At 43.1% G+C, this 23,517-nt stretch overlaps 1 protein-coding gene across 1 annotated transcript; it reads left to right on the plus strand.

Annotated features, from left to right (window-relative positions):
* Positions 1-325: 325 nt before the first annotated feature.
* Positions 326-5,722, plus strand: STMND1 (stathmin domain containing 1). Its single transcript, XM_053467121.1, has 5 exons — positions 326-512; positions 1,662-1,833; positions 3,682-3,815; positions 4,472-4,606; positions 5,284-5,722. The coding sequence occupies exons 1-5, from the start codon at positions 417-419 to the stop codon at positions 5,575-5,577; spliced, it is 831 nt and encodes a 276-aa protein (XP_053323096.1). The 5' UTR covers positions 326-416; the 3' UTR covers positions 5,578-5,722.
* The last annotated feature ends 17,795 nt before the right edge of the window (positions 5,723-23,517 follow it).

Genomic DNA, 23,517 nt, shown 5'->3' on the forward strand with positions numbered 1-23,517 from the left:
ATATGTGTATATATATGTGTGTGTATATATATATATATATATATATATATATATACACATATATATTATCTACAGTTCTATAACTCCAGTTCCATAGCTCCAAAGACCATTTTATGTTAGCCCATTACTCCTTTATATAATTTTAAGTAATGATGTGATTTCTGTGGTGCTATGGATAACAGCATCACCCTCTCCATGCTTCTCGTTACTCCATTGTGCAGAGTGCCAGCAGCCCCGGGGGATTCACGTACACACCGCACTGAAGGAATGTGCCTGCGAAATCGCCACCAAAATGATGTCATTTATTGTGGCAACCTCCCATGGTAACAGAGGAGTCCCAGGAGTCCGGCCTGCTCCCATTATAAGAAGGCAGGAGCAGCGCACCTGCGAGGGTCCCGAAGCAAAGTGCGGTCACCATGGGCTGTAAGGGCTCCAAAGTGCAAGTGGTGGAGCCCGGCGATGGGAGGAAGAGCGGCTGGGGAGCCCAGGGCAAAGTGAGGCCGGACAACCAGGTCAGACAGCCAGCCCCTACTGTGGATTTTACACTGGGGAAGTGGGGCTTTTTCACGTGTTCACAGCCCACTCTGCGCACTGCACTGATAACCGAGAAGGGCTAATGATGGGTTAAACCCATCCACTCCATTCCAAACTTCGGAAGAGTCGGGCGGCAGTATGTTTTCTTATGTAATGCCAGACTTTGGGGAAGTTGTTGATGATTTGAATAGGTTGCCCAGAGACGAAGGGCTCAAACTAATACCTAAAACGGGTGGCAAGTTTAATATACTGTGAATATACTTCAGATGGCAAAGCCTGTACACCATTTCACCCCTGCTGCTATTTAAATATCATTGAGAAAAGTTTTAAAGTATATGTATGTATAGCAACATAAAAGTTTTTGTGATAAATCATATATACAGTATTATTATACTCAAGTCATGATCAATCAAATGTTAACAAAAATAAATGGGTTAATCACACCATTTTAGTGATTCAATTTCATTTGTTTTATATTAGAGAGGATATTTAATGCTTTCAGAACGCAATGTCACCCTGGTACCCTGGTGATAAAAAGTATGACTATGTCCTTGAAATAACCTTACATACCAGTAATATTATTGTCTAGACCAGAAATTTTGACTTGCTATTTTTCTGACGCCCTGTGATTATGAAAGTTCAGCATTTTATTTTGATGTTTTAGAATTCCCGGAGGAAAACAAAAGTACGGTTGCATTGTTTCATGACTTAGTTTTCAGAAAAGTACGACTCACAAAATGGTTTATGGAGTTTAGAGTATTTAATTTAACAACAACAAAAAAATTATGTTTCATTAAATCTTTTGTTTTAATAGAACTCTATCAATATAAAAATGTTTCCATATCGCACAAGAATACACTATACCAATATAAATACAAATATATTCCTGACCCTGTATAGCATGTCTTATACAGGTCTATCTCCAACCTTCTTGTAGGACTTCTTAGGACCTTTGTACCAAAGGGATAGAAAGGGCATTATGTACAGTGCTTGTGTTTCCTAAAATAGTTGAGAAAATGGTCAGGGCTCCCTCACTAGAGAAAAAACTCCCCAACTAATATATATAAAAATATCTTTCAGTATTTATCAGTTTTCATTGTGTCTTCTTGGTATCCCATGTCTTGCAGGCTGAAGATAAGTCACAGATAAACACCTCCAGTGGTAGGGATGGATCTGCAATGTCAAAGGGCACAATGGACAGTGGTTTGGGACACGAAGAGGAAATAACAAGAGAAATTCTGCCTGGAACAGTTACAGAAAAACCAACTTCTCCCAGAAGAATAAATGCATTGAATAATGGTAAAGATAGAATTGGCTACCTGAAGTTTTTTTTTTAATTATTATTATTTTTTAAATATATATTTTAATGTATAATATATGGGTATTTGTATTGTAAAACAAGCCTACAACTTAAGCCTAGTTGTCAGAAGTTCTCACCAAGCATAACCACTGGCTGAGAGTCTCAAGCAGTTAGTCTTTTGTAGTTAGTAATGGACCAGTCCCTAGTACTTGGCCACAAGCTACCCCCACCAAACTCTATTACTATAACCGTCAAGTTTTTTTTTTTTTGCAGTTTGACCCTTTCCCTAAGGCCATTTTGGCTTATAAAACACAATAATAAATTATAAAGTTAAAATACTACCACTTGGGGTCTATATAGGTTACACTTCTAAACTCCAGCACATGGCAAGCTTTAGCACAATAATAACTGAATCATTTAGGTTATTAAATACAAACAAAATGACCCTTTCCTACTTAGGTCATGTAAAAACATAATTGTGATTAAATCAAATGTTGTTAATATTCCCAACCCAACAAGAAATTAGCAGCTAAACTGACCAAGAATCTTCATATTTCTAAGATTAAATGTTAATTTTCTGTATATTTCAGTAAATAGAACTTTTGTTCTGGGATCATTTTGGATTTCATAGATTGTTTACCTTTGAACATTTCAGAATAAAATATAATAAACATTTTAACAGAAGGTCTCATTGCTACAGTGATGACATTCTGCGGGGGCCAACAATTGCCCAGAACAATGCATATTGTTCCCTTTATACAATGCAAAAAAAGGTAAAAACTGTCACTGAGCATAACTTCAAAAGCAAACAAGGATCCTAGTAACAACTCACCTGTAAACACTAACCTTGTCCTCTGAAGACAAAAAGGTGTTTGACAACCTGCATGACTACAGTAAATTCAAAATCAAAACCAATCTTTCCCCCACCATCTAGTGCTATGGGATATTATTTTCTGCACTGTTCTCCTATTAGGTAATTATTACAAGTTTTCTTTGAAAGCCTTCTACTACACCTTCTCAATGTGCCAGCAGACTTCAAAGTTTTATTTTTTATTTTTAATATTACCGGTACTCAAAAATATTTTTTATGCTAGGAAGCTAAAATTCATCACAGTTTTTTCTGCTTATAAAATAATTATCCAATGTTTGGGAAATCCCATCCTCATACTGTCTGGTTTAACAGTGCACTAACCATTTGGTTCAGATGGTCCAAAATAAAATCACAACCTGCTAAATAGATTTCTAATCTCCAGTTTTACCTTTTTCGCTTCCTATTAATACTGTTGATCAAATTAATTACTTGTGATTTACTCTATCCATCTAAACCTTACCCGGTATTTGGCTATTTATTAATTTCCTATAATCAGAATTAATAGAAGCCAATATTTTAAATGGCCAAAAAGGGACATTTGTAGTTAAAGGCATTACTTTAGACTTTGTGACTGTGTGAAACATCGATAGATATTTATGGAACTGACAAAGTTATTTAGAAGGATAATGTATTTTATTTCACAACTTAGTTAAAAAAACGTATGTTGTTTCTAAACACATTATTGTGTCTTTTATGGATGTAGAACACTGCAAAACATTCATGATTACTTAGTATTGGAAGGTCCCAGATAAGGGTGGCTTCAGGATAGAAATACTGGAGATATAAAAAAAAAATCTTGGAAGGTATGAGATTCCATAAGGATAATAATGCAATTAGAAGAGTCATTGTGAGAAATACATTGTGCAGGACTGCATTCATTTTATAGCAAAGGATGAATTCACTGAAATGTTGAGCTCTACTTCCTTAACAAAAAACTAAATAACAAACTATGATTTGTCTGTTTAATAATCTGAAGACCAGTCCTTGCTGACCAGTAGAAGTCAACATGAAAGGCAGGCATCCTCTGACATTCTGGAGGAACTCATTACTCAAGGAATCATACAAAGCAAGACAAAGACTGTTAAAAATGGAGAAGCTTATGATGTCATGGTGAGTATATTTAAGGGGTTGTCATATGTTTGAAGAAATCAGAGAATGTACCACAATCACCATTAATGTGCTTTATTTCAATCTATGATTGGCAGTCAACATTCAGTTTTGTCAAGCCATAAGCATGCCTATAATCATTCACCATCACCCTAAATTACTTTCAATAGTTTATACACCTTTGTCATTATGAAAGCACATATACACCAAATGGTTATATACACCATTTTACCTCACTTTACACACTCTACCTTACCCAAAGGAGACAACTGGATTTTCATCTATGTCTTTTTTGGGGTGGAAATAACAAAACACAAATCATGCAATTTTCAGAGAAGCACATTTTTATGCAAAAAAAGACTGTGACTACTCTGAATTAATTAATACAATTAGTTAAGGCTCAGGCTGGCTTTTCACAAGGAGTGGGGCATGAAGTCCATCTTAACATATCTGCATTCTAGGTGGCTTCCCAAATCAAATACCCTCAGTTTGAGTTTATAGTAGAGCGGTGTGAAATTTTAAAAGCATATGATTATTTTGAAGAACATTCTCTTCTATGTTCTTTGCATACGCATGCAAAATGTTGTTTGTTCCAACTCCTTTTGGTTACTATGTGATTACCTTTCAACAATGCTGCTAATGCACATATTGATTTTTAGGTGGAAACATCAGGGAAACCATTAAGGAGACCTCCTGCAAAACTTGAGAAACTGAAAACAAGTAAGAAGAAAAATACAAGTCTTACAAAGGAGGACATTGAAAGCAAAATGAAGGCTGCAGAAGAGAGAAGAAAGGTAAAATTATATCCTTGTAGTGATGCTTTGTTATTGTGTAACAAATGTGATCGCTAGGTAAAATTACTTGGTTAAAAGGCAGCTTGCACGGAACACAGCAGCAACCTGTTTGTACTATTGATACAGACACATCAGTAAAGATGGGGCTAAGTAAGTTGTATCAGAATTGGAATTGGAGGGCATGCAAACCTCCATGTCTTACAGTAAACTACATATATGAAAATATGTATTTCATTTGTGAAATATAGAGCAAGAGGCTATATGTCCCTATTTATTGATAGTTACGTCTAAGGTAAGTCTACTCTTAGGACAGCTGCCCCTTTTAATCCACATTAAAGAAGACCCTGCCTGTTACTATTACTAGGGCCAAGGTTCCAGTGGAAATGGAAAAAGGCATTCTGGGGACTTACTGGGGAGGTGCTGGCCACAGGTGGTATGGATGGTTTTCACATATTAAGACAGGGTATTCATTAGTGCGTGTTTTATTTAAATAGTCATTGATCCAATGACTAATCTCAAGGCCGTTGAAATCCAACACTTTAAATTCAGTCTAGATATAATGTGCCATTGTCCCTACTTTATTGTTGTCTTTTACTTTTTAAATAGGGATAATGTAACCTTGGTCATAATCACCTAATTCTACTAGTGTGTGTAATGGTAATGCATTGATATTGCAGACAAAAGAAGAGGAGCTGAAGAAAAGACTGAGGAGTGACAGACCAATGACTGCCTTTCGGAGCATAACTGAGTTAAGGGGGGAAGGCTCTTTTACCCCTGATGAAGATCAAGAACCTGCAGCCACCGTTCCAAATGAAACCTTAGATTCTGCTGCATCGGAAAATGTAATGAGTAGGACAACACTGAGTCAGGGAGTTGATGAGCAGGTTGATGAAATTATTCCTGTCGAATCTGACATTACCTATAACAACCCTGGTGATCAGGAGGTTGACTCTGGAAATGATATCTTCTGATATGCACATAGTATACCTGCATCTAGGCCAGAAATGCAGCTGTATTTTTTAAGATATTTAAATTAGTGCCTTAGACGTGTATTGACAAAATAAATCTCTTACTGGTGTATTGCCATCAGGTACTCAATGGCTTGGTAGCTATCTGTCCAATGCTAAATTATTGAATGGATACAGTGAAATATACAATTACAAGATTTCTTTTTTAATCAGGGATACTGCAGCGATACATGGAAATTGTGACACTGTTTTTTTAAGTCTCCCAAGTTAAATGGGCTGTCTAGTCATCCTATAGTATTATCTAGAGAAACTCACTGTGTAACTTAATCTGGTACAATCCAGTTCTCCAAAGACCTAAACTGGCCTTTGAGTTACTAGATATACTAGCTTAGATTCAGTAACCCGTATAATCATTAATTTGTTTTAAGGGAGGTGAATAATGCATGGTTTGTGATTCAATGACTTGTCTAAAATCAAAAGGGGTAGACTTTGACAACAACTGCTAAAAAATGCTACAGTGAAAGCTAAAATAAACCTACAATTTAGCAATTCCATGGGGCGGGTAACGCATGTTAAAATGTATATATTTGACTCAGTTTGTAAAACAATAAGAAACCATCTAGAAATTTGTGGATTGGTCTAAAGTCAGCTGACACACTGTTTAATTTTTTTTATTAACTTTATGTCAGAATTCATCTTTATTAATAACCTCTAAATGACCTCTACTACTGTTGCCTGACGTGATTTCATAATAGACACCTTATACAATGAAACTGTACATTATATTATTTACTTATATTATTTAACTTATTATTAATACTTTAATACTTCTAGATTCTCAAAATAACATTACAGAGAACCACAAAGGCATTCACAAAACCTTAGTGTTCCTACAAAAAAATGATTATGCTTATGACTTTTGAACTATATAAAAACCTGATGAAGCCCTGTTTATAAGATATGCTTTTCTCAGTTAAAACTGTGGGTTCACCAGGTCACTGGTAATATAATGTTGTCCCTTCTATCTCAGAACATTACTTTTCCAAGTTCTCCATAATCATCCTTGAAGAAGGAAACCAGTTCTAAAACAGAAATACCAAGATCTGTGGTAATTAGACTTGGGCCCCAGGGGGCTCTTCGTCAAAAAAAAAAATCTTCGTATTCCGGGAATATTCGCCAGTTCCTGTCTTCTCTTCGGGCGGATATTCGTGGACATTCTTCGCGTTCCTTTTTTCTGGTTTTCTATAAGGGGTTAATACGGGGTTAACGCGTATCGCAGCAGCTCTGGTGCCAGGAGTTTAAATGTCCGTATGAGCAACTCTATTGGTCGTCAGCAGGGGGGTCGCCTGCCATCAACCACGGACTTTTAACTGTTGCAGCAGGGTCCCAGGTTGTTTTATTTTTTTGTATTGAATAGCAACCAGTGGTCAGGTTGCACCTTAAGGAGTTAAGGGGCCGTGCGAGTGAGCCTATTGGTCGCTTGAACGGCCCTTTAACCTACGGATTTCTGCTCCTATTATCTAACGCAGCATTGCAGGGGTTAACGGGAGCGGAAATCCGTAGGTTCGCTGTCAGGAGTTAAAAAGGCCGTGCGAGTTAGCCTATTGGTCACCTGCAGGGTCTTCCTCTGGCATCAACCAATTGGTTGATGCCAGAAGAGGTCCCAGCAGGCGACCAATAGGCTCACTCGCACTGCCCTGTAACCCCTGACGGCGAACCTACGGGTTTCCGCTTCCATCAATGCAATGCAATGCCGCGAAGATAATGTAGGCTAGATGGGGAAGGGACCAGGGAGATTAGTAGACGAAGACGATCACAAAGATCTTCGTGTTGTGTGTCTTCGTCTACGTTTTACCGCCGCTCTCTTCTTCGTGTCTTCGGAACAAACACGAAAACGCACTCTTCGTGTTCGTTTTCATGTTCGCCCCAAGGCGAATGTACAAGTCTAGTTGTAATATTGAGTAACGTTATATACTATTATAAAAAATATAACTGATCCTGCAAGGAACACCAGAGTTTCCTAAGATGGAAGATCATATGGACTCAAACCAACATGGTCACTGGAATGAGCCTTCAAGTCACCTTTAGATATGTGTTAATGCATTACGAAACTAATCTTGAGGGTTAGAAAGTGCTGTATAATATTTGTATCCACTAGAGATAAATATAAGAAGACAGAAAGGAATAAAAATAAAATTTTTTCAGCTTTCAAGGTGTAGTCTTCATTGATTTGCCAAAATCTCACAAAGAGATATGCTGCTACGTGGTCAAATACCTTTTTCCTACAAACTATATTAAAAAATATTGTTTTTTATTGTATCCATGCTATATTTTGTAATGAATAATCATGTACTAAATCTATTTGTTCATCCACACAGTAGATTTTATTTAAGTCCTAAAATCATAATACAGGAAATATTAGGCAAATAAGATATGCTCTAAAATAAATGTGGAGCAATCAATAGGAACATGACTTAAATTCCCATTCTTCTACATTTAGAATTTTGCCCAGTGTTGTTAGTTATAAATAAAGTCTGTAATACAGACATGTGAAATTTCAGTTGCTTGGCAACATTGGATACTTCTAGTTTGGGGCACTATCGCCCCTTCACCACGTTGAAGACCTCATTCATGTCTAATAGCCAAAAGAGACACTAATAATTTATGTGGTGTGGTTACAGACGTGGCTTATGGGCAGGACTTTATCAGGCCTTTGCACATTTTCTCTTTATGTGCATTGTGATGGCTCTTATTTACTCATACCCAACAAACATTCATAGAAAAACAGAACATCAGGGAAAACTGGATAAGTGTGTCATCAGATATTTTCTGACATCATTCTTGCTTTAGGGTCTAAGGCTCCACCCCTTCACGTCCTATAATGTTATTCCTCCAAGGTTCCCTCCTCCCCTTTCTTTAAAAAAAAAAAAAAAAAAACATTACTCCCCTTTTCCCATGTATCTCCTCATGAACCAAGTAATGTTAAAAAAACCACACCAAGCCCTCCTTCTAGGGCCCTTTCAGGTTTAAGAAGTACAGTTCCCTCTTTGGCCCACAAATGTTCAAGTACCAACAAATGGTTAGCGCACTTTAACGATCGCAGCACCGGGATATGATGTCATATCCTGGCACGCTGTATCCTAAAGACATGCAGCACCTTTTAAAGCTCAATTAAAGCATTTTTTTATTTATATATTAAATGGCACTTGAGCTGGTAAGCATACACCTGGTCTCTGCTCTGTGAACGCATTCTCCTTTCTTCACATTTTATAATGGTCTATAATATCTTTAAATAGATAATTATCTGGATAATAAAGCCCACTTCACCACAGACACAGTAGACGGGATGATAGTTCTTGCATAGAATTTTTTTTTTCTAATCAAAATTGGGGGTTTTACTTGAGGGTACCAAGCAGTCAGAGTATTAAGAATTTTCACCTGGAGGGGCGTGGCCGACCGTTGGAGAAGATGGCTGCTTGAGACCTGAGCTCCGTCGGTCCCCCGGTGAAATTTGCTTTTATTAGCCAACAATAGCCACCATGGTGCGTAATAGACGGCAGTCCTCTGCCCCGTCAGTGCCTGGGGAGAGTTCCGGGTCGTCTGCGCCTTCCCTCAGGGAGTACTTTCGTACACCAGCGGCCCTGGCCTCACAGGCGCCTGAAGACCACGAGGTCGCATCGCCCGCAAGTTCCCGCGATTCGGGGGACAGGCGAGAGGAAGCTGTTTCTGAAGTGCCGGGTTTACCTACCTGTTCTGCGGAGGTTCGCCAGCTCTTTTCCTCCGCTCCGTGGCGGGAGGATTTCAGCACGCTGCTTTCGGAGCTTAAACAGACCGTGACCGATGCCGTGGCGGGCCTTCGGGCGGACTTGGATGCTGTGGACCGTCGCCTCACGCTCCGGGAGTCCGACTCGGCTCAGCAGGCCCAGAGGACATCTGCCCTGGAGCTATCCTCCGCTCGACACGACTATTACCTGGCCGACTACAGGAGGCGTCTGGAGGACCTCGATAACAGAGGCCGACGGCACAATGTTAGGATCCGAGGCCTTCCAGAGGTCACTTCTGACTCCCCTGAGGATGTTCGGGGCCTGGTGGTCCGCTTATTCAACGGCCTCTTGGGGCGGCCTCCTGAGACTGTGCTTTCCCTGGATCGGGCCCACAGGGCTCTACGGCCTCGGGGTCCCTCGTCGGCGCCCCCGAGAGATGTTATTTGCTGCGTGACCGACTACCAGCTGAAGGAGCAGCTTATGCGCCGTGCGAGAGAGGTGGGTTCCTGGACTTTCGAGGGTTCTACGATCACCTTCTTCCAGGATCTGTCTGATCTCACCTTGCAGAGTCGGAGAGTGCTGCGACCCCTTACGGCCGAGCTCCGAGGCCGTGGAATCCCATATTATTGGGGCTACCCCTTTAGCCTTAATGTGCGATGGGGGGGATCTGTTCTCTCGCTTCGCTGTCACCGGGACTTGCCTGCTTTCTTGAGGGACCTCCGCCTGCCTGCTCTCCAGATCCCGGATTGGAACCTGCCCGCCATACCGGCGGATCGTGCGACTCGCCCTGGTGGAGCTTCTCGTCGGCGGGAGCGGTCGCCGGGTCCCGCGGCCCGTCGCGGCAGACTTGCTGTGCGGCTTCCGGAGGCTACGGACCCGGAGGAATGATCTTCGGGTGGTGCGTCCCTGCTGTTTCTCCGCTGCTGGACGTCTGTGTTGGCCTTGGGCCCCTGACTTACCATCTCGGGACCTGTGTGGTGGCTCTGGCCGGGTCTTCCCGGGCCTTCCTGCCGCATTCGGGGACGCTATCCTGATCCTGGCCACCTCTGTCGTTGTGCAGAGTTTCTAAGTGTATTGCTGCGCCGTTTATTTTTTATTTTTATTTTTTATGTATTTCTGCTTTGTGGGGTTATGTTTGTTTTCTTTGACTTTTTGTGCGGGTCGTGGGGGGGGTGGGGGGGTTTAGAATGTTTTATTTTCTGTGCTGCACCCGTTGCCGTCAGGCTCTCACGTCTGTCTAGGCTTGAGGCCCTGGGCTTATGCCTTGAGTGTTCCTATGCTGGTTCTGGGTGTGGTTTCTCGCGACGGGGGATGGGGTTCGGCTCTTTTGGGTGGGGGTTGGGTCCGGGGGGGTTATGTTTTGCCTTTATGTTTTCCTTTGCGTTCATCATTTGATACTACCTCTAGGCCTTTGATAGGCCGTCTTAGCGGGAGTGCAGCGTTCTGCGCTTGCTCCTTTCTTCTTCTTGATGGCACTCCCGCTTGCATTTCCGACTATTGGTTGGGGGGTTCGGCTCTTTTGGGTGGGGGTTGGGGGGTGGGGGGTTTGTTTTCCTTATTCTTTTTTGTTGCGCTTATGTACCACTACTGTCATTCGCCATATACTCGGTTCGCTGCGGGGCGGCCGCGTGCCGCGGCTGCTCGCTCCTTGCTCCTTGCGGGCAACACTTCTTTTTCTGCACGGGAGTGGTTCTTTGCTGCTGGGGGGGGGGTTCGGCACTTTTGGGGGGGGGGGTTTTGTTTATCGTTTTTATTTTCTTTGCGATACACTTTCGAGGTCCTCTGTTGTGCAGTCCTGGTATAGGGCGGCGTGCTGCGGGGTCCCCTTATCTCTGCTTCGTGGCTCCACTTGATCTCGGTTCTTTATCCTGGCGGGGCGGTTGCTATATCACGCTATTTTACAGGCCGGGGACCGGAGAGTGGTCTCATGTTTGTTGTTCCTTTCGTTGTTTTTGTTTTGTTTGATTTTGTCCGGCTTCTTCTTTTTCGGCCGTTCCTTCGCCTCTAACCGTAGGCGTCGTGCCGTGCTGGTAGTGCACTGTGGTTCCGCTGTTTTTGGACCTACCGTGTTTTCTTTTCCAGCTGACGCCCTTGGTACTTTTTTTTTTTAGGAGGGAGGGTTTTCTTCTCCCTTCTTTTCCCTTCCCCTTGTCTGTTTGTTTGTTCGTTTGTGGTTCGGTCTCCCTTTCCTAGTGTTTCTTCCCTTCCCCCCTTGTATTTTGTTGACACCGTTATGGCTTATAGGCCTGCTGACCTCGCCGTCCTGTCCCTTAATGTTAAGGGCCTTAATGTGCCGGAAAAACGGTCGGCCCTGTTTCGTGATTTGAAGCGTCGCCGTATCTCGGTGGCCTTTGTGCAGGAGACTCATTTTCGGGGCTCGGCCCACCCTAGTTTGATGTCACGGGATTATCCTGTGTCTTTCCTCAGTAATAACCCTCAGTCAAAGTCGAAGGGGGTGGCGATTTTGTTTTCGAGACACTTTCCGCTCGCTGATGTTGAGCATCTAGCTGATCCTGGCGGTAGATTTATTTTTGTCAAGGGTCGGGTGGCTGGTCAGACCTATACCTTCGCTAATGTTTACGTCCCTAATGTGAAACAACATACGTGGCTCTCTAAGACGTTGCGGGTGCTCCGTACCTTTCAGGAAGGTTTATTGCTTTTTGGCGGCGACCTCAATGTGGCTCTCCACCCTAAACTGGACTCCTCCACGGGTGCCTCCCAGACCCCCCCCTGGGGTTTTGCGGAGAATTCATGCTTTACTCACTGCTGACCAGTTGGTTGACTGTTGGAGGGCCCTTCACCCAACGGACAAAGACTATAGCTTTTACTCCGTCCCTCATAAACGTTACTCCCGTATTGATTGTCTTTTTCTCACGCACTACCATTTGTCCCTTTTGAAGGCGGCCAGCTATGGTTCCATTACATGGTCGGACCATGCCCCTTTGACGCTGACCCTTGCCTCCCCGTTGACCCGTCCCACTCAGACTTCGTGGCGGTTAAATGAGTCTTTGCTATCTGATGAGGGGGTGCGGGACTCGATTGCCACGGCTCTCCGCGACTATTTTTTGACCAATGTCACCCCGGATGTGCCCCTTCCCACTGTTTGGGAGGCTCACAAATGTGTGGTGCGTGGCCAGTTTGTCCGGATGGGTGCTGAGAGGAAGAGGGCTTATGCTCAGAAGCTTAGTGATCTTACTGGGCAGATAGCAGCCTTGGAGACAGTTCATAAGGACTCTTTGCGTGATAGCGACTTTAACCGTTTGCTTGTGCTTCGGGCGGAACTCGCCGATATCCTTCATAGTCAGTTCCAGAGGCATTATGATAGGCTTAAGGCCATTTTTTACGAACATGGGGATAAGCCTGGGAAGTACTTAGCTCGCGCCCTGCGTCGGAGGAGGCAACTGTCATATATCCCCCGGATTCGCTCCCCGGGTGACCGCATGAGCTATCTCCCGTCCGCTATAGCGAAGGACTTTGTTGCTTTCTATTCCTCCCTGTACAATCGTTCCCCCACGCACGACGCCCCTGAGGCGCTTGAGAGCCATAGACTGGCTATCCGCCAGTATCTATCGCGTTATTTGCCGCGCCGTTTGTCCCCTGTCGACTCTGAGCTCCTGGAGGCCCCGATCTCCAGTGAGGAATTGGCTTACGCGCTCAAGTCCTCTAAGCCGGGGAAGTGCCCGGGCCCGGATGGTTTGTCTTTGCGTTATTATAAGGTTTTTTTTGATGTTCTTGGTCCCCGGTTGGTAGCTGTGTTTAACTCCATCTTGGACGGTGCGGGCTTCCACCCCCACACTCTGGCCGCTACGATCTCTGTGATCCCGAAAGACGGTCGGGACCCGGAGCTTTGTGGGAGTTATAGGCCTATTTCCCTTCTCAATGTGGATTTGAAGCTGTTCTCCAAGGTTCTCGCTATGCGTCTTGGGCGCTTCCTCCCTGGTTTGATACATCCTGACCAGTCGGGGTTTGTGCCGGGCAGGGAGTGTAGGGACGGGACCTTGAGGGCGGTGAACTTGATCGACTTAATTAAGCGGTCGGACGCCAGGGCTATTTTATTATCTACGGATGCCGAGAAGGCCTTCGATCGGCTTGATTGGACTTTTATGCTTGAGGTGTTGGGGGCTGTGGGCCTTGGTCCGCATATGCTGGGCTGGGTCTCTGCGCTCTACACTTACCCGTCGGCTAGGCTGCGTATTAATGGGGCCCTCTCGGACCGGTTCCCTATCTCTAATGGCACTAGACAGGGTTGCCCGTTGTCCCCTATGCTCTTTGTCCTCTCTCTGGAGCCTCTTTTGGAGGCTGTTCGAGTTAATCCGGACGTTACTGGTGTGGTGAGTGGGGGTGTGCATCATAAGGTGGTGGCTTTTGCGGATGATATGTTGTTCACCCTTGTGAACCCGCGTGTGTCCTTACCTGTGCTGATGGACGAGTTCAGGAAGTACGGCTGTCTTTCTAATTTGAAGATTAACTTTTCCAAATCGGAAATTTTGAATGTCTCCCTTCCTGTGACTGACGTGGAGGCGTTGGCTTCCTCCTTCCCTTTCCGGTGGTGTGTGGGTAAATTGAGGCACTTAGGGATCTGGTTGGCGGATGATGTCTCCCTCTTATATAAATTTAACTTTCCCCCTTTGCTTGATGCGATCCGGAAGGATCTTCGGTCTTGGGGTTCTCTGTTTGTTTCCTGGGTGGGTAGGGTGAACGCTCTTAAAATGAACATCCTCCCCAGGGTGCTGTATGTGCTCCAAGCCTTACCGATTGCTTTGCCGCGTGCTTTCTTTTCCTCCTTGCGGGCGCTGTTTCTCTCCTTCATTTGGGGGGGGCGGGCTCCGCGGTTGGCTCTGGCCTTGTTGCAGAAACCTAAAGCCGCAGGAGGTCTGGGCCTTCCCTGTGTTCGCAATTATTACTTTGCTTGCCATCTGTTGCGTTCCCTGGAGTGGACCCACCGCCCTGCCCATAAGTTGTGGGTGGCTCTGGAGGCCGACGCTGCTTCCGTGCCGATACAGGTGCTTTTGTGGCTTGAGCCGTCTGTGGCTAGGAGGCGGGCGGGGGGTCACCCCTTCCTTTTGGCTACTCTGGCGGTTCTCCATTCTGTTTCCCGTAAATCCCGGTTGCTTACCTATCCGTCGCCGCAGACGCCGTTGAAGTTTAATCCTGATTTTCCCCCGGGTGTGTCGGGAGGCTCGTTCCTGGTGTCGGGTCCGGGCGATGCGCCGACATTGGGGTCCTATATGGACGGGACGCGACTCCGCTCCCTGTCTACCATTGTTGGGGACGCTGCTCCGACTGCGCTGCAGACTCTGCAATATTTGCAACTCAGGGCTTATGTTCTGTCTATCCCTCAGAAACACCACCTTATCAGGGACCCCACGCCTTTTGAATCACTGCACTTGAGAGAGGTTCTTCCTCCTCATGGGATCTCCCTGCTTTATCGGCTGCTCTTGAGCGGGGGGGAGGGGGATTTGCCGGCCTATGTGGGGAAATGGGAATCGGATCTCGAGGTGTCCCTCTCGGCAGCGCAGTGGGGGAAGATTTTCTCCTTAACGCATGGTTGCTCCCTTAGTACCAGGTCTCAGGAGCTCTCCTATAAGTTACTTACGCGCTGGTACCGTACGCCCTCTCGCCTGCATAGCATGTTCCCTGACCACTCGGAGTTGTGCTGGAGATGTGGCCTGTCAGTGGGGTCGCTCCTTCATATCTGGTGGGAGTGCCCCCTTATTGTTCCTTTCTGGAAGGCTATCGAGGCTGTCCTCCCGCGTTTCACTGACTCTCCGCCCCCCTTTCATCCTGCCAGTTACTTGCTCCATCATACCACCACGCCTGTTGCGGTGTATAAGAAGTCCGTGCTCCGACACTTGCTAGACGAGGCTAAAGCCTTGATTCCCTTACATTGGGCTTCTGTCACCCCGCCCTCGTTTAGGGAATGGATTCTTAGGGTGGAGAGGGTGCGCGCTTTGGAGGAGCTGGTGGCCCGCTCTGATAGACAGGGTGAGCGCCATAGACAGACCTGGTTCTACTGGTCCCAGTTCTTTTTGGACCCCTCCACCCAACTTCTGCTGCCGTAATTAGGCTGGGGTCTTGAGATTCCTTTGCTGGGGTCTCTGTTTCCTGTTATGTTTTTGCTGCTTGGGATATGTCACTGTGTTTAGCCCTGCTGCGTCAGGGTGTCGGGATATGCTCCTGTGGCCATGCGCTGTCGATGTTTGATTTTGATTTTGTTTTTGTTTTTGTCTTCCTGCCCTTCCCCATTCTGTTTTTTGTCTCCCCTTCTCACTTTGTGTGTAAAATGTTCTAAAAATTAATAAAATTTTGATTTACAAAAAAAAAAAAAAAAGAATTTTCACCTGAACTGCCTTTTCAGCTGTAGCTCTAAAAACTGGCATATAATTGTCCAGAACTAAATACGGGTTGGCAAAAAGTATTCCAACCTTACATCAAGTCTGACCCCCGACGTACTGGAAATTGCCTTTGTTTCAAAATGAAAGGAATATCACTATCTGAGGGTGCCAACTTGACATGGTATTCATGCTACTGTAAACAACAGTGTCGCTGGCCACAGGCTATGTGTTCATTTAGATCACCTGATTCTTGCAACAATGCACATTATGTACTAACAACCAAACTTTTTTTAAAGGGCTAATTCCGATATAATGCCAGTAAAATTGTCTGTTAGGCATGAAACTAGTAATCAATCAATTATATTCAACAGTTTATTTTACTGTGGGTAAATGGGTGTTTCACCATTAATTTAGCTTTAAAAAGCCGTTAAGACAGTTACTGAGCTCTTTCATTGGAAAACCATACGATGACATACTGGGTTAAATAACACAAGAAATAATCATACAAAACTATAATGGCTAGCCAAATGAAGATTATTATTTAACTATTTATATATATGTGACTAAGATTGTATGCAGTGATATGCGCAGTGCATTGGTTATAACAAATTAAAAATAACAGAGAAATAATAATTAATAGGGCATGATAACATGCATGATAACACTCAGGAAATATACCGGTAATCAAACATTAATAGGTACAGCTAGCCATGACCATAAAGCAGAAGGCAGGGTAGTTGGAAGAACAACATTAATACAGTCCTACACTAGAGGGCAGTGTTGCACCATACACAGTCCATCAGCTGACCTGCTGAGTAGAAAACTGTTTCATTCATTATGGTCGGTTTGTGTGGGTTTAGTCCACAGCATGTCTTCTTGTTCATGATTAGACTGACTATGCTAAAATCGATTTTTATGTGTTAGATGCATAAAAAAATTGAGAAGACAACATGTAAAATACACATGAAATGTGAAAGCTCAGTGTGAAAAAATAACTATAACTTAAAAGTGCACATTATATTTGAATTTCAAATTACAGCAGGAAAACTGTTTGTTGCAATCAACAAGTATTCAAGAGCTTTCTCTTTTTGGAGATTAACACAATGTGGTAGGTAAAATGATCAAACCTTTCCTTGAACTTGGGATAAGTAAATGCATTGTGCAGGACACCAAGAGGTTTGTACATATACAATATTTGTCAAATGTATTTTTTAAATATATTTCTCAGCAAGACATTTAGCATTGAAAAACAAATTAGCTTTACCCGAATTGACCCTTCAGTTTTTCAAGACCTTCCAAAAAAATAATTTCTTACCACTGTATATTTGCTAGATTTTAAGCAATGATACTACTCTCATAGAATACTAATAGTTGACTTGTATTATTCTTTATTGTCTTTAAAACAAAATTATCACAATCACAGCTTTAGCCTTTTAAAATGTTACATATGGAGCAGTACATACGTGGAACTTATAAGAGATGGTAAGAAAAGCAAGAAACGTATCTGCCATCAGAATGTATGTTTCTACATGAGATACAGATAGGTCGGAAATAACAGAAGATAATGTGAACTGATATATAATTATTGTAACTCATATATTAACTGTATGCCAACGATATACCGCATGTTCTTTTTACATCTAAAAGGATTACACGTCCTTCTGTACTCTCACGTATTGACCCATAAATAAAAGCCTAGTATTCCGTTTAACAATCCTGCCTGCTGTTGGCTTGAAATAACCTTGTTGAGGTTACAAAATGACTGAAGCTTAAAGCTAATTCTTTGTTATTCACACTTAACACCTTTTTCACCTAAGCATGTATTTTATTGTTTTGACCCTTCCATTTAAGAACATTAATCATTGCCTCCATGCTTTTTCAGGCTTGGCCTCTGTAGATTGTGTCTCTACTGACTGCTGGTGATTAGCAGCACATCTGAAAGCCACTGCAGCTGTTTTGGGATTTGGAGGGTCCGACATTTGTCTGCTCAGGTTTCAGTTGAATTGCCAACATAACTCAGTGGCATGGATACTAAAACTAACCCTGAAGTAAGGCTTCCACCTGGCTCCATATCAATTTAACATTTTTAGACAGTGATTTTAAACTAAAGGACTCAATGGAAACTATGACTGAAGCTTATTTTTGTTTAGACACATTTTAAAATATCCCGGTATATGCAGAGCTATTTAAACCAGCCACTTAAGGGCCATAATCATAATAGCACTTAAAGATTCCTTTCATTAGAATGGCACTAGGTATTTAGCACTGTTTGCACTGATCTTAGGGGGTGCCATGTGGTCACAATGACCATGTCCTACTTAAGATACTATGTGGCGCACGCCGCGCACCTCCTCACAATGCACAGATTTTTTTTTAACAGAATTTTACAGCACCAGATTTCTGTACGTGAATACTGTCAATGTGGTCAAAGAAGTAAATGCTATTTTTAAAGCAAATGTAAAATACTTATTCATTATTTGAATGTCAGCTGAGCTTAGTGTAAAACAGAATATTTATTATTTTTTTGGTTTGTAGCTGTCTTTCTTCTTGTCTTTAAATATTTATTTAAATGTACTGAATAGATTAGCACAGAAAAACCTAAGGCGCATGAACATGTTCAGTGTGCTCCCAGCTTTCCTTCGTGTAACCCTGTCCAGTATGGTTCCCTGTATTATTCCTTGTTAACCAATGTCCGGCTCTTGAGTGTTACACTACAGTGTAACATGTTACACTACCTCTTACCACACCCGATAGTTATCAATTGGCTGACCCCTGCACGTAATTTGCCATTGTTTTTCTACCTGGATGAAAGAGTATGGTAGGTATTGCATGAGGCTGCAGGGATTTGTATATCTCTGTGTTCCCTGCTGCTGAGGTCTCATTGTGGCCATGGCTTCTTTACATGTTGCTGCTACCAAATTTGTAATCAAATGACTTTTTGGTACCAAGCAATGTCTGAAAACACCGTGGGGGGGTGTGTGAAAGGGAGAGAAGTATGAACACCGAAGGGTATGGAAGCAGGAGGGTGTGGACACCCAGGTCCCGAGGAAGATGGACACTAAAGGGAGGAGGAGGCAGAGTAGTATAGACACTTAGAGAGGGAAGGAAGGAAGCAGAAGGGTATAGACATTGCAGAGGAGAGGCAAGGACTCTGGAAATAGGGGACTGGGAAATAGAAGTGGAAAAATATTGAAAGGGGTTGCAATGTGATGGAGGCCCAGGCACATGCATCCGTATTAGCCCCAAAACTCCTTATGGTGGCTCTTCCTAAATTTGTGTGTATTTGTATCTGTATGACCGAGTACTGACCAGAAGTGCTTTTTAATTATTATCAGAAAAAACAATTTCTGTATACAGAGTAAAACATTTAAACAATAAAGTACTGTAAGTTAAAACTGCAGCCAGAATGACATGTGGCCAACACAGGACAGGTAACCACAGGAATACAACGGAGAACTGCCGCCAGGCCACCTAGGAAGTGAAAAATCTTCTTGTGACTCAGACATACTAACTCATACAATATTGGTGACTTGTGTGTAGTGCGCACTAGCCCTCTAACAATAGCAATGAAAATGGGACACTAATCATAATCATAATTATGACATAAGCCCTGTCTCCTCCTTGCCCTTTGTTCTATCTGCACTGTCTGATTGTCCGTCAAACTCCCAAAAAGAACGAAGTATGCCACAATAGTCATGTGAATGCTTTTAACAGGAGCCACACATTTCTCAACACAGAGCAAAAATAAAAACCCTACATTCCGCACTTTGTTGCATGTGAGTGAAAGCTTTCACCCATCTCTAATTAGGAGCTTTTGGACATTGAATTCACAGGTTACAGGGGTTTTCATATATTGTTTTTCGGCAATGTTTGACAAAAATGAACCTAAAAAAATCCTTTCTGTTCTAGCTTCATAAACAACCATGTCCTTTGGGGGAAAAGGAAGAAAATCCCTCTTAGTTGCGACACAATGCAAACCACCACCTGCTGCATATTTCTGCAACAATAACACAGTAGTGAACAGGTGGGAAGCTATACAGGAAAGGGAGGGGGAGTAGCTTTTTTGATGCTATGAAACAGCAGTTAATGAACATGACCTTCAAGGAAAATTATTTGCATCATATTAAAAGCAGTCCTTTACCAAAACTGGATTTGCTAGTGTGTATATTCTTAATACTGTTCTGTAAAATTGCCATGTTAATAGATTAGGAAAACATTGTTCTTTGATGTCAATAACCTCCTATGCAAATCCTGCTGCATTCTATTTGCATGTGAAGCCAGGTAGATGGATTGAAGCAATTTCGGCTAGCACAATATACAGTTTATGCTCAACATATATCCCGCATAATAGGTTATATGTGTTCTAAGGTAATGTCACACCAGAAAGGTAAGGTAAGCTATGACTGGTGCACTCATAGGGACAATAAAAGGCCAGAGAGGGACAGAGGCCGTTGGCAATTCCCCCCTTGGTTGTTTTGATTTATACATTTTGAGACATTCCTGGATCCATTTTTTGTGTATGGTCACTGGAATGTCTAGAGTATTGTAGGAAAATGATCTAGCCTTTACATGATGAACAAAGCATTTATATGCTCCTAGTATTGAGTTTCCATAAATGGATTTTCTGTAAATGTGGTTGAACATGAATGGATACAAAACACTGTGCATGTTGTCTACCAAATAGATTCTAAGACCCTATTAATGAGCCACTTGACAGGACTTGCCCCCAGGGCTGAACATTTCCCCCAGGAACAGGAGAGAGTGGGTAAATATCTTAGAATAGAGTTAAAAACCTTGTCTCCTCCCTGTCTGGCTGGTAATTCTACGTTGTGCAAGTTTTCTATAATTTTTTTTTTGGCTTACTATTGCAGCTGTTACAGATGTTTGATCCTTGTGATGTATCTATGGTGTATTTGAAATTAGCTTATATGAAACAGAAACATGTTAGAGCTTGGCCTTTCACCTGATAGGGCCTTTGGCGGGGGACCAGCGAGATCCATATATTCAAGGTCCTACCATGGCCATCCTAGTAGAGGACTGCATTGGGAGGCGGGTCCCGTGGGCGCGGGTGGTCTTGCTGGTGCTGCTGGCGGGAACGGGCGGTCAGGCACTGTACCTGCGGGTCCCGGTAATCCCGCGCAGTCCCGCAAGGCTGCCTTCTTGCTGCTCCCTTACAGTGTCTCCTGTCTTGCTCTGCCCAGGAACAAAACAGAGTCACGTGATGTGACGTCACTTCCCGTGACCCCGCCTTGTTCCTGGGCGGAGCAAGAGAAGACTGTGAAGGAGCAGCGAGAATGCAGCCTTGTGGGACTGCGCGGGAACTCTGCAGTTCAGGTAAGGAGGTGGGCGTGATTGGCCACAAATGTGGCGGGAGCGGGTGGGATTGGCCACAAATGTTGCGGGAGCGGGCGGGAGTGGAACACACACATTGCGGGAGTGGGCAAAAACTCAGCGGGAGCGGGCGGGATTAAAAAAGCCATCCCGCGCAGGGCTCTACATCCTAGTCCCCTGACTTGAACCCCATAGAAAACCTGTGGGGCGAAACCTGTGGGGGGGCCATGTATTCTCCAACCTCATCAGACATTAGGACCTCATCATCATGGGAGAAGGCTGTTATTTTGGCAAAGGGACATAGCACAAAGGATTTGCATAAATTGTTTGATATCAATGAGAGCAGAATATTTTTGTGCGTTGTTTGATGGAAAGATCAAAAGGTTAAACAATAAAGACAATTATTCACAGTCTTTTTTGCTCATATTTGCCAAGGGTGTTAGTATTTGTGGAGGGCACTGTATATCTGTGAAATTAAAAGGCTAGATAAAAGAGCATCACAAGCTGGAAGTCACAAGCTCCTAGTGGCTGATGAAACTTTAGCTTCCGGACCTACTACATTGCATATAAGGTTGAAATCCAAATTTCCCCCTTGCTCCTTATCTCCCCGGGAGGCATAGACATTTATTTTGTGTGGAGAAATTCCTGGACAAGACTCCTGCAATAGCCAGCAAACTGCAGTGAGAGAGACATTACAAAAATGAAACCGCCACACAAAGGTAATGATCAGAAAGATGCCTGTGCATATCACAGGCAACAGTGATATGAGACCCCAAAGGGTAGTAGACAGACTTTTTTCACTACTTGAAGACAAGCTGGCTAAGCTTCAGGGCACCCTAGACAATAGATCAAGGCAACAATAGATAGAATGGAGGAAACTACCTCCACATAGTTATAGACTTCTGTAGTTATACTGCAATCAAGGATACGGCATCTGGAAGGAAAACGACCTTGAAAACTGAAGCCGTTGGAACAACCTACGTATACTCTGAAGGGCAAAGACCTTAGATACTTTCTATCTCAGATGCTTCTAACTTTACAGTTCCCAAATAATTCCACCTGCTTGTATGCCATAGGTAGAGCCCATACCCAGTCAGAACACCCAAAACAAAGGCCTGTGATCTTTAAATTACTCAACTTTACAGACAAAAAATACATCCTCTCTGGCTTTCGTACAACTGTACCCCTGCTGCACAATAATCAAAAGCTGCTAATCTTCCAAGATGTTTCCCATATATGTTCACAGATGTACTCCAGAAAGATAAATTTTGCTCTGCTTAACCCACCAAGGCTCAAGGTCACCCACTATGATCAAACAACCTGGTTCGACTCGCCTAAAGCCACCTTCACCTTTGGAACACCTAGAATATAATGGCTCCACTAAATAGTTTTTGGGTTATTAACTTAATCTTGTTATTATATGGTTTATTTGTTCTTGTTAGATTGAGAACAAGGCAATCGCAAAGAGGTCCTACTACTATGGCACTGACGGCAGCGGGAAACACACCCTTATAAAAAGAAAATGGGCGGGAAGCAGGGCATGTCAAGACCCCGCTCCCGCGGCCCGGAGGATTCGGGTCTTGACCTGGAGAACTGGAGAAGCGAAGAAGGTCAAACCCGGAGAGTTCACAGGTATACTCATCTATCCAGAGCACCTGCTGCCAGTTTATGTGTTTTCTGACCAGACTTCTCTGGACAGTAGAAGGGTGTATTAGGGTTCCAGTGTTTTGAGCTGAAATGGCACTGCTGGGCACAATGATGTGCTTTTCATCTGCTGCAGTTTCCTTGGCCAATATTCTGTCTACGTTCCTTAACATTGCCCGTTTCTTCGTGCTTCTTCAAAAGAGCTTGGAAAGAACATCAGTGAACCCCTGTTTGCCTTAAAATGTCTGGCTTGTGTCTTGTTCCTGTTGCTTTTGATGCCTTTGTCTGTTCCTCACCCAGTTTTATTTCTCTGTTTCCATTAATGATTGAATTTCAATTTACTTATTAAATTGATGATCACCTGTTTGGTATAATTTTTTTTATTCATACACCTAACTGTATGTCTACAAAATCCCCAACTTTGTGCAATGTGCCTAGAAGAACTGAGGCTGTTTTGAAGGCAAAGGGTGGTCACATCAAATATTGATTTGTTGTTCAGATTTCTTCTGTTCACTCACTTTGTATTTGGTTAAATAATGAAAATAAATTATTAACATATCTATTTTTGGTGCATTCTAACTAGATCATTTTTTTCACACCCAAAATGTTTGCACAGTACAGTATTAAAAAAGTCTTTCTGGTGCAAAATTAAAAAAATGGTATTGTCACCATAGAAATGAATGGACTGGTTCTACTGAGCTGAACATTCCTTTGGATCTTATGTCAATAACTTTGTGTAACCTTGTATACTCTTCATACTTTGAAGCACAACCACTTCAGTTGTGGTACAGATAACCCCACTGAACAGTCAGCCCATTCCATCTAGATTATCATGGCCATGTAATATTGGCACAGAACAGTTGGAGACG

Source organism: Spea bombifrons, chromosome 5 (assembly GCF_027358695.1).
Source record: "Spea bombifrons isolate aSpeBom1 chromosome 5, aSpeBom1.2.pri, whole genome shotgun sequence".
In the NCBI taxonomy this organism is placed as follows: Eukaryota; Metazoa; Chordata; class Amphibia; order Anura; family Pelobatidae; genus Spea; species Spea bombifrons.

Bases quoted from the DNA above. Each gene is read 5' to 3' on its own strand.
- STMND1 (XM_053467121.1), top strand. From the start codon at position 417: ATGGGCTGTAAGGGCTCCAAAGTGCAAGTGGTGGAGCCCGGCGATGGG. The intron at 513-1,661 runs GTCAGACAGCCA...CATGTCTTGCAG, and splicing joins AAGTGAGGCCGGACAACCAG to GCTGAAGATAAGTCACAGAT. The intron at 1,834-3,681 runs GTAAAGATAGAA...AATAATCTGAAG, and splicing joins AATAAATGCATTGAATAATG to ACCAGTCCTTGCTGACCAGT.